This window comes from Sesamum indicum, linkage group LG10 (genome assembly GCF_000512975.1).
Source record: "Sesamum indicum cultivar Zhongzhi No. 13 linkage group LG10, S_indicum_v1.0, whole genome shotgun sequence".
Taxonomy (NCBI): domain Eukaryota; kingdom Viridiplantae; phylum Streptophyta; class Magnoliopsida; order Lamiales; family Pedaliaceae; genus Sesamum; species Sesamum indicum.
Window position 1 is genome coordinate 1707063 of NC_026154.1, and position 11843 is coordinate 1718905.

General features: G+C 29.7%; 2 protein-coding genes across 2 annotated transcripts in view; both read right to left on the minus strand.

The window, feature by feature from the left end:
* LOC105171668 (calcium-transporting ATPase 12, plasma membrane-type-like) overlaps positions 1-2127 on the minus strand; it is a 12232-nt gene extending 10105 nt beyond the window's left edge. The window contains exon 1 of the mRNA XM_011092862.2: positions 4-2127. Within this exon, the coding sequence (XP_011091164.2) occupies positions 4-1796 (1793 nt within the window). The 5' untranslated portion in view covers positions 1797-2127. The remainder of the gene's footprint in view (positions 1-3) is intronic.
* Positions 8213-9929, minus strand: LOC105171604 (calmodulin-like protein 11). The gene is made up of 4 exons (XM_011092765.2): positions 9729-9929; positions 9429-9586; positions 9145-9225; positions 8213-8570 (listed from the first exon to the last, which is right to left on the minus strand). Exons 1-4 carry the CDS (start codon positions 9802-9804, stop codon positions 8433-8435), a joined length of 453 nt encoding a protein of 150 aa, XP_011091067.1. The 5' UTR covers positions 9805-9929; the 3' UTR covers positions 8213-8432.

Sequence of the window (11843 nt, forward strand, 5' to 3'; positions counted from 1 at the left end):
CACATTGCCAGAATCATTTCAGCTGCTCCTTTCCAGTGTGCATGAACTGTACCCTCTTTAACATTTTTCAAGAAAACGCCACTTCTCTTCCTCTCAGAGTTGAAGGCTTCTACTGATAAAACTGTGAAATCTTGTTTATCTATATCCATGTTCAACTCTAGAACTGCCCATGAAAGAATTGCCTTTTCAGTGGGACTCCCTGAGAACTCAAAACCACTTCCTGATGGACCTGATACAGCGGGCCTATAAATGCTGCCGGTAGTGTTAAGACCAACTCCCTGGTGAAGTAAGTTTAGTACATCAGGTGCAATCAAAGTGACATTTTCTCCTTCCATAGATTCCTTGCCCAACCAAAACCTTGCTACCTTCATTTGGTTCATCGTCAAAGTGCCCGTTTTATCTGTACATATGGTTGTTGCAGAGCCCATAGTTTCGCAAGCAGAGAGCTTTTTTACCATTGCCTGATCAGCCATCATTCTTTTCATCGAATATGCAAGAGTAAGTGTGACTGCCAACGGCAATCCTTCTGGTATAGCAACGACTATGATAGTCACAGCTGCAGCAATAATTCCCACCACAGCATTGATCACATCATCAACTCTAGTCTTATTGCCATTGAACTCTTTGTTTCCATTTTCATCCCTTGTGTTCCCCGTAAAGTAGCGGACAAGAAGCACGACAAGAACTAAGAAAGCCACAGCCAAACCAACCTTTCCTATTGATGAAGTCAGCTTGTTTAATCGTGCTTGAAGAGGCGTTTGCTCATCAGGACTGCAACTGATCGTGGTCATCATTTCACCCCATGTGGTGCTCATTCCCACAGAAGTGACGAGCATTTTCACATATCCATCAGCAACTTTGGTGCCTGAAAACAAGAAGGGGTGTTGATCTTTATTGACTTCAACATGATCGCTTTCCCCTGTCATGCAAGATTCATCGACTTGCAAAGAGTGCCCTTCTATGAACAATCCATCAGCAGGGACTTGATCACCAATCTTCAAGCAAACAACATCACCAACAACAATCTCAAAAATTGAAATCTCTTGACGCCTGCCGTTTCTCACAACTTCCACCGAGATATTGCTGCTGATTTTGGAAAGTCTGGAGAACTGTTTGTTTTGCCTGAAGTTGCTGATTGCTGAAACTGAAATAACAAGAGAAACAGCAACAAATATGCTTCCTCCATCATACCATCCATCATTCAGTCCATTTTCCTTCACACCAAATCCAAGTGATAGTGCCGCACAAACCAGGAGGATGAGAATTGTTGGATCTTTGAAAGCTTCACAAACAAAATGAAAGAGACTCTTCGTAGGCGGCTTAAGATAAGTGTTAGTGCCAAAAGCTTCTTTTCGTCTCAAAATTCCTTCAACATCATCGTTTATTCCTTGCTGCACATCAGTTCTGAGACATGCAGCTATTCCTTCAACGCCTCCAAGCTTAGCAAGCGCGTCAAGGCTTTTCTCCTTGACAAGCCTGGACGGGATCAACTGATCAACGTTGGAGAAGTAGGACGCCGCCTGAGGTTTATCAATATCAACGGCACATTCATCTTCAGAAAAGGTAGAGGCATTCTTGCTGGTGCTATTGCCACACATATCAGATGAAATTGGAGAAAAATTTCTCTCATTTTTAGCAAGAACTTGACCGAACAGAGAAAGCAAGGCCCTTGAACAGTTGACACTGGCAAGAGCCAAGTGCCATCTCTTCTTGTTCCTCACGCTGCTTACAAGGTCATCAGGAATGTCAAGAACAATGTCCATACAATTCAAATTAGCCTGCAATTTAGCAGACATGATCAAAAAACCTCAAAAACAAATGAAAACGATGTTCCAAACTAGTGTAGCTTTAAGAAATTCGAGAAACCAAACGAAAATTTTGGACCGGAATAGCGAAGAATACTCTTGTTTTAGATGCAGCAGTCTTTTTCTGCATGCAATCCAAAAACAGGAATGTGAATGCAAACAGGGGAGCTGGTCCGAAACTAAGTACAAGTTGGGAAAGTAATGAGTAGTAGCTAATTGCAAAGGAGAATTTGCAGCTTTTGGAAAGCTGAAAACAAGACAAAAACAATTCTTGGAAAAATTGAAAACCGGAATGAACTGATCAAATGTCTTTGTAGTATTGGATGGTTTCAGCACTTAACGTGCATCAATATATATAAGCGTTGCATGGGCGCTTATGTTTGCCTGACCATCGTCAGAACTCTTACGTCATGAACATAGTCAAGACTCGCAGGTTTGTGTAGTCAGCTGCCTAATCCTTAGATCCAAGGATAAGATGTAACATAGTAGTTCGAGGGTGTTTCACTAGAAATATCACAGGAAATAACACTGAAGTGTAACGCAAGAGGAGTAGTAGTTATTATCAAATGGGACGATGAGAATAGAATCAGGAATTTGTTCTTACTTCTTAGAGTTTGGGAAAGTATGTGTAATTGTTTAGATTGAATTTGAAGTGTGTTTTCTATATTCTTTTTGTGAGAATGTCAATCTATTTGAACTCGAAGATATATGGTCAAATCAGAATTAATTATACAACAAATATAATACACTTTTTATGTTATTAATGTACAACTCAACGAAAATAATCACACTTGTCATTCAATTGGTCTAGTTCGACCAAATCTCGTATGAGTAAGAATTTGAATTAGTTGGTTGTAAAGTTTAATCAATTATATTTTTTATAAAAAAGAATAAGAGGTTTAATCTTTAACCAATTATAGTTTGGTTATTCTTTTTGGAAAAATGTATTTGATTTATTTATTGCAAAAATACCTACTTATAAATAGTGTTTACTCCTTTAATTTTCTTGATAAATCAAAGTAATAAAAATGCCCTTTATTCACAGTAAATTTAATTGTTAATTGATAGAATTGACCGGAGACATAACATTAACTACAAATTCGTAAAAAAAATATTTTGGGTGGTCTTGAACAATAAATCCTTAAATTGGAGATAGAAAGGAATATTAATCAGGTATAGTTGTTTGAATTAAGTTTAACTGCCCATTTTATGACACTACAAAAAAAATGGATTATTTACCACATTATAACCAGTTTAAAAATTATGACAAATTAATATTACTTATCATATAAAAATTTAAATTTTAACTATAGTTAATCAAAATTTACTATGATTCTAGCAATGATCGACCAAAATATTTATTATAATTTTAATTAATAGTGGCTAATTTGGGCCTTGCCTATAGAAATAATAGCTATTCATCAACGTTGCATAGCGGTGGTTTATAGTTAGTACTCATTTTAATATTTTTACTTTTTATTATGATAATTAATCATAATAAAAACTTATATATATATATATATATTTAATGTGGTTACCAGTATAAATACTAAAATTGCCACTCAAAAATTAATTTTTGACCCCTATATTAAAACATTAAATAATCCCACGTTTGGTTTGACACCTATATTAACTTGACTTTAGGTCAGCTTAAAGTCTCTTTAAGAATCCTTAAATTTTACTTCAGCTAAGCAGCACTCGCACTCCCACTTCCTTTCCTACCAAAAGAAAACAAACACAAAAAACTACAAGAGTCCTATGGAAAAAATGCAATTTATTTATTATAATATTATTAAAAAAAATAAAATTTGCAACTATAATAAGGCCCACTTTTTTTATTTTTTCTTTGAAAAATGTGTCCTAGTCATTAGTAGTGCTAACGATTTGGGCACACTTTTTTTTATTTTATTAATCTATATTTATGTTATTCTTAATAATAATATAATAATATATACTAATTAATCAATAGTTATTATTTTTAATTTTATAATCAAATTTTTATAATTAAAAATATTAATAAAAAATATATCGATTTTAGCAACTAATAAAATTAAAATTTACATACAAATAAAAAAGTTTATTCAAGTATTTACTTCATTATTTTGGCATCTATGATCTCGCTTTGGCACATTATTTTCATGTGATGAAGTTTTATTTTATTACGATTGGATACGAATTTATTGTCATACCAATATTTAGGATAAATCCATCCCATTAAAAATTATGATAGTTTGCCAATCTTATGATGCATTTGCTTTTACAAGATTCTTGTAAATGTTTGGTAGGTTGCTAAAGTTGAATATCTTTATGCATATATATGAATGGATAATGTTTGAAAAGAAATTAAGTGTGACATGTTGATATACTAACTCATATTTTTTTATTAGTGAATCATTTGTATGTATTCTTGTAAATGATTTATGATCACTAAAAAAAATTGAATTATTCTCTATATTATAAATGTCAATAATTTAAAAATCACAATAAATCAACATCATTTATTGTATTCAAACAAAATTAATGTTGAAAATTTAAATTTTGACTATGGTTAATTAATATTTTTCCGCATTTTAGTTTTGGCCATAATATTTATCATAATTTTTGCTATAACTTATATCTTGACATTGCATACAAGAAATAACGACTAATGATCATTATGAAACCATTTTTAATTAATATTTATTAAAAAAAATTATTTTTAACTATGATAATAGATCATAAAATAAAGTCATACATTTTTAATGGATTTAAGAATTTCATTGTGGTTGAAGACAGAACTTTCCAAACGTTGGGCAGATATTGATGGGACGATTTTTCATTTTATCATTTTCTCGAATTTTTTATTCTTCTTGGTGCAATTATGGATTTGTTTTCTTTAAATATATTAATTATAATTACATCATAAATTTCAATAATTAATAATTATGACAATCAGTATTAAATATTTAAAATTATATTCCAACGATTACTAAAGTTGTTATTATTAAAATAAATTAATTATGCACTGGTAAGATTTAAAGTCACGATCTTCTGACTAATACAAATTACCTGGAAAAGGAATCATTATTAAAAATAAAAAATTAGTAATGCGTATCCCAGAAAACAAAACGGAAGTAGATGAGACATGCCCTTTAATTTAAAGTTTCTGGTATGACCATGAGTCTACATGTTTATCGAGATCCATGAAAAAGATTCACACTTTGTCGGATTCAATGTGAGAAAATACTGTATAGTAATTAAAATTATATCCAGCTCACTCTGATATATTATAAATATATTTTTGTTATTTAAAATATTATCAATATTTATAATATTTGATATAATTATGTAACTTTTTGGACTGTGAGGGCAACAATGTACCAATTTTACCTTTAATTTTTTTAAAAAAATATTAAAAAATTTGATGTTATGAAATGTCTCATTTGACCGTTTGTGTTATTATGCCGTGTATATTTTAAAGCACACTTTTAGTCCATAAAAATATTTTTAGAAAAATATAAAATTATAGTATAAGGTTTAAATAGACAGTTCAGTACAAAATCTCAGTGCATGAAACCTAATTGGAGTTAATAAAATTGATGTACTACTAGATAGAAGTTAATTTTAAAAAATATATATCAGTAGTTTTTCAAACAATAAATGTATATTTATAATTATATATATATATATATATGATGAAAGTTGGACGTAATTTACACAAATAGAATATTGTTTGGTTAGATGACTTGGTTCAACAAACTCGCTTACAAAATCAACTGGGACGTGTTCAGCAACACCGAATAAAGCTTAGTTTATTGGTTTCTTCGAAATTTACATTTAAATACAAATGGCAGATATTGATGCATTGATAGTGTTTTCTAACAAATCTTCTTATATTAATTGACATATAAATGTCCTGTACGTAAATATTAGAAAACATGCAACCATCCTCCTTGTGATATCGTAAATGAGCAAATTACCCCTTTATGAAAAAATAAATAGTAATTTTACCTTCTTATATTTTTTAAAATACAACAATTTACCCCCTTATAATTTTTAAAATGAAGCAATTTACTTCGTTATATAAGGAGGTAAATTGTCTCTTTTTAAAAGGTACAAGGGGGTAAATTGCTATATTTTTTTTCATAGGGGGTAATGTGCTATCATAGGGATAAATTGCTATTCAACTTATAAATATTATGTGTATAAAATTTACGTCCTTTGCATTTAATAAACTATATTGTACACATTATACATATATATATATATATATATTGAAAATGCAATATATAAATTTGGAATAAGAGATCAAATTTGATGATAAGATTACATATGCTCATGCATGAAAATACATATATATTAAGCTTAAATATAGTTTTAGTCATGTAATTTTGATTTTTTATTTTTTTAGGGTTGTAAAATAATCCTGTAACTTGTTGATATTTACAATTTTGGTCTTTTCGGTGCTGAACTTTGCAAAAAATTACCAGAATAAATAATGTGTCATGTCATTTTTTTTTTTCAAATTTGTTGTTTATATTAGAAAAAGTGAACCAATTAGAAAAAAAAGCCCCAATTTCAATCAACCGCGTGAAGAATTTAGGACCAAAATTACGAAATATCAAAAAATTACAAGATTTTTTTTACAATCCTATAAAGTTTAAAGAATAAAAATATGAAATTGTACTAAAATTATAAGATGAACAATATATTTTATAACATTCAGGGGATGGATGAGTCGGAGTCACGGTAGACTCTACCCTACAAGTCCACGTCAAACAACAATAATACTATAGTGGTCAGAAAAATACCAAATGCAGAATTAGTACAAATATTGTAAATAAAATAATAATTGACCAAAAATAAAGAATGACCAAGAGCTCCAGTATTCAATTTAATTATCGTTTTGGGTTAGGGCATATGGATCCCACACACCAATTACTGAAAGTTTTTGGAACACAAATGTCCGGACAGAATACTAACAATATATTTGAATTGAACGATTGGGATTTTGACGGAGGATTGTAAATGATTTGAAATTTATTATCCAATTTCAATATATAATTTAAAATGTTCTGAGTATCTTTTAGCTGTGTTCATTTGTTTGTAGTAAAAACTTTATAAAATTTATTTTTTGAACTGGAGAGGTTTTTGTTTGGCTCACTTAATTGAAAAATCAAAATTATGTCCTTAGTATTTTATAATTTTCTTCAGGTGGTTAAAATTGATTTACAATTTTCACCAATGAGAAAATTTAATTTAATGAAATTGAATTTTGGAGAGAACAAATTATAATGCCAGAAGCAATTTTATTTTTTTTAATTGAATAAAGTAAACAAAAAGATTTAAAATCACAAAGTTCGAATATGCACATTTTGTAATAGATCGATTACAAATAAATGAATATATTCACCAATGAAGCCTTGCTTAAGTGGTGGGGTGGAGGTCCCACGGTTTTGATACCATTATTGCACTAATTTTTTTATAATTTCAAAATTACTGTTCAACTGATAAGATAACTAATTTATTTAACTTTTCAATTTTACATCACTTACTAAGTTAGTTTTTACTTATTTTTTAATTTTGTTTAGTATGGCGTGTTGATTTATATACTATTTTTTTATTTTTAATATATTTTAAAATTTTAAAAAATTATTTATTATATGCACACAGATATAATTGACCGAGGTTTAGTATTGTTTAAAGAAAGAGGAAATTCAGTTTGGAGATGCTTTGAATTGAGTTGTGGGGTTGCCAAGATTCTTGGTCCCCATGACATGTAATTGTTCATGAACCTCAACCCAACTCAGAAATGGTTGACTTTCAATTTAAGCATTCAGTACTATATATATCAAAAAAATACAAAGAAAAAAAGGGGTTGAGTGTCGAATATATTAAACTTATCACTAATTATATACATGTATTAAGTAGTAATTAACTTTTTTTGTTATGTTATTGTAACAATTTTCATATTATATATATATAATTGATGCCACTAATAAGTTTTTGAAAATTATATTATGATAAAATAAAAGAATTATTATTATTTGATATTTAATTTTATCTTTCATTGTACCGTTTCTTGTGAAAGAATAGCGTCGATATGAATATATATCTATACTATATATTAAGACTCAAGATTTTGGAGAAACTATATAAAATTGAATTTACTAATATGCTCTTACTTATATACTTCTTAATTTTTTCCGTAAATATTTAACCATGTCTTTAGTTAATTAATTAAATCGATATATTTTTATTCATGTATATTCAAAGTTATACTTTATTTTACAAAATTAGATGGTAATTATTTATTTTACGTATCTTCTATTTCATTTCATTAAACAAGTATAGTAAAAGAAAAAATTAAATCATGGGAACGATATCGAGTGTGGTTCGGGCCCTAATTAATTCATAAGTAAACATACTACACAAATATCAAACTTCCATTTAATCTAAAAATTAAAGAATACAAATCATAAATTAATAATCTATTGGTACAGCGATATCGATACGATCAACCTGACTTTTTTTTGTTTTCCTTGGTTAATCTTTGGAGACAGCTATTAACGAATATTTAGATAACTGGAGCAACAGAAATTAACAAATATTTAAGTGGCGATAATGATAATTATCTTCTTAAATATTCTATCCAATGGCCATCATCATCTTCACAAATTCATCATAGTTAACTTGTCCATCTCCATCCAGATCAGCCTCTCTGATCATCTGCTCCACCTCTTCATCTGTTAACTTCTCTCCAAGATTGATCATCACGTGTCGAAGCTGCATCGTATCAAATCAAAACCCTTATTAAGGATTTGCACGAATTTCCACGAACTTAATTAAATTAATATTAATTAGCTCATTAATTAATTTAAACTTAGGTTAATTAGAATTCATTGCACCAAAGATGTGTACTGAGACAAACCCTTTATAAAACTAGTTGACTCAATAAATATACATGTGGAAACTGACCCTCCATTAACACTATATATTAAATGCCTCATTTGCATCTTTATCTCCAAAAAAAGAAATTATATATATAATATCTATCTATATCTCGAATAAATTTTGTTCAATTATTAGAAAGAGAGAGATATACACAAAGTACACATCCGTGTAGCATATGGTACATGTCATGTACAACTTTTGCTACGGATGAGGAGCATCCGCGTGTGTGTATATATATATATATAGTTGTCAACGACAAAATTAAATTTTGCAAGTGGAGCTTTTGAAATGTACAAATCTAAGTCATTCGATCTGAAGTATTAAATGATGCAACGAAGACTGAGTGAATTAAAATTCTGTATATATATAATAAAATTTTCATGTGTAGGGCCAGTTAATTAATCACCTCATTAGCTGAGATGTAACCATTTTGATCCTTGTCAAACACTTTGAAAGCTTCTTTCAGCTCCTCCTCTGCGTCAGTTTCCTGATCATCATAACAACCGTGTAAAAAGAACATGTCTTATTACACATAATTAGGAACAAGAAATATTATGTTTTTCTTTTCTTGTGTATAAAAAAGTTTGGATAATTTCGACTTCTGTTGTCATCGGCAGGGAGATACATACAAATGATTAACCGGCATACATACAGAAGCCAACATATGTATATATATATATAGGTATGTACCTTCATTTTCTTGGCCATGAGGTTCAAGAACTCTGCAAATTCAATGGTGCCGTTGCCGTCGGCGTCGACTTCATTGATCATGTCCTGGAGCTCTTCCTCGGTGGGATTTTGATCCAAAGACCTGATAACTGTAGCCAATTCTTCTATGGTAATGCAACCTGCGATTTATGTAAGTAATATATCATTATGGAAGAATTAAAAGACTCATGTCACCGTAAGTATATGGGCATATTTGGGAGGCATGCTATGTATAATTTGGTTAAGAAAAACAGGTAAGAAAATAGACGACCAAATTATTACCATCTCCATCTTTGTCAAATAGACTGAAGGCCTCCCGGAACTCAACAATCTGTTCTTCGTTCAGTACTTCTGCCATGTTGACGTTTTCTTCAGATGTGTGTATTGTGTGTGTGTTTGTGCAAGATCAAGAACGAGCAAGAACGAGAGAGAGAGAGAGAGAGGGTTGAGTATAGGAGAAAGAATCGATTGGTGGGTGGGGTTTAAGTAGGGAGTTCCAAAAGGGGACAAGAAAGCCTTGTAAATACATCCCATTTTCATTAAAGTTTACAAAAAAAATCCCATTTTCATTAAAGTTTACAAAAATTATATAAAAATGAGGGATGGAGTCAAAATTGTTTGAGTAGGTGAATATATAGTGTAGGAGCTAGCTTCTCTATATGACCCAATCATGAGTACCATATCTAACATCAATCATATATACATAGCCTTTTTTTGACATGCTTTTTAGACTTTGGAGTAAAACATATATAAATTTCATTAACATGCAAAGGGAGCATGCAAGTAATGCAATGTATTTAATAATATATATCATGATATAAATTATTTCATAGTTAAAATTATGACATATTTATTTTTTTAATATATTTTTTTACTACGTAAAATATATTTTACTATCATTAGACACATCCAAAATATATATATATATATATCTAAAACATTGATACAAACATTTATTCCAAAAAGGGGTTAAATATATTAATTACCCCTTGCGAAATTAGAAAAGTTAACAAAAAAATCCTACAAAAACTCTATGCAAAAACGAGTTAAGCTATATGGCAAAAGATGATTTTCCTAAGTAAAATACCCTAATACACTTCATAATAAACTAATCTAAAAAATTTAAGAAATTCTCATTATTACAAAAATCAAGAACGAAAGAAAAACATTTTGAATATAGTCTATTTTACCTTTGAAGAAATCAAACTTACAAATGTCCCTTAACGATTGGTCCCTTGACCTTTCAAACAATATATATCGTCCATCCCTCAGATATATATATATATATATCAATTTTCTCTTCACCTAATATTTATGTTCACATTGAGTTCTTATCTTCATATACTAGCCAACATTGCATGTAATATTTTTGCGTACTTAAACAGAAATATATAACAAAAATGTTTAAGATTAAAAGTGGAATAAATGATGAATATAAATATAAAAGTATATTGATAGTTAAAAGACGGCGATGTAGATTAATTGAAATAAATAAATTATTATATTGATACTTCTGGTATAATTGCTAGTTTAAAATTTGGTGTTACAATATAACGAACGGCCAATTATGAGTGAAAACTGATTCTTTTTTATATTAGTGAAAGTATAATAGTTATTTAGTTTATTGGAGAAATTATTTGTAAATTAATTATTATTTTGTGGATATATATATAGGTGTAGGTTTGGGAAGGCGCGTTTTGGTACCGAAAGGTTTGAACTTTGCAACCAAATGGCACGCTGGCGATCGATGACACTGCCATGTATGTGTCCTGTTGTGCACGTGCTGCGCACGTGATTGCCACTCCTCTCTCTCATCCATTTTTCTGAAATCGCGTTCTATTTATTAAAAAGCGTCTTCGGTGATGATAATCCGTAGTGCATCATAGTCCTTCTGATAGGATTTCTTGCACTTGTGGAAAATAACGATCCTTCTGCACTAAAGCTAAAGATGTTTTGATAAAAAACGCGTGTTTTTTGGGGAACGCCTGCATTTTGACTATGTGTAAATGAGTTAGTGAGTCCTACGCGTCACTATTTAAATTTATTTGAAATTTTATTGAATTTCAAAATTTATATTTGAATCTACGTCATTTTAACATTTTAAAAATTAGTTATTTTAGTACGTATAAAATCTAACATCTCATAAATTTAAAAAACTATAAAATATTTTAAATAAATTTAATCAAACTCCCTTTTAATTTTATCTTTACTTAATAAGATCAGTAGCTATTAAATTTGAGTTAAATATCGAAAAATAATATTTGAAATTAGAGTTATGATAAAAATTGGTAGAGATGTGTGGAATTCCTAAAACATTCCAACAAAGCACCCATACTCCCACTGTTTAATTAAGTGGAGTATTAATTAATTAATATAAACAGGTTGGGGGCTTTGGAA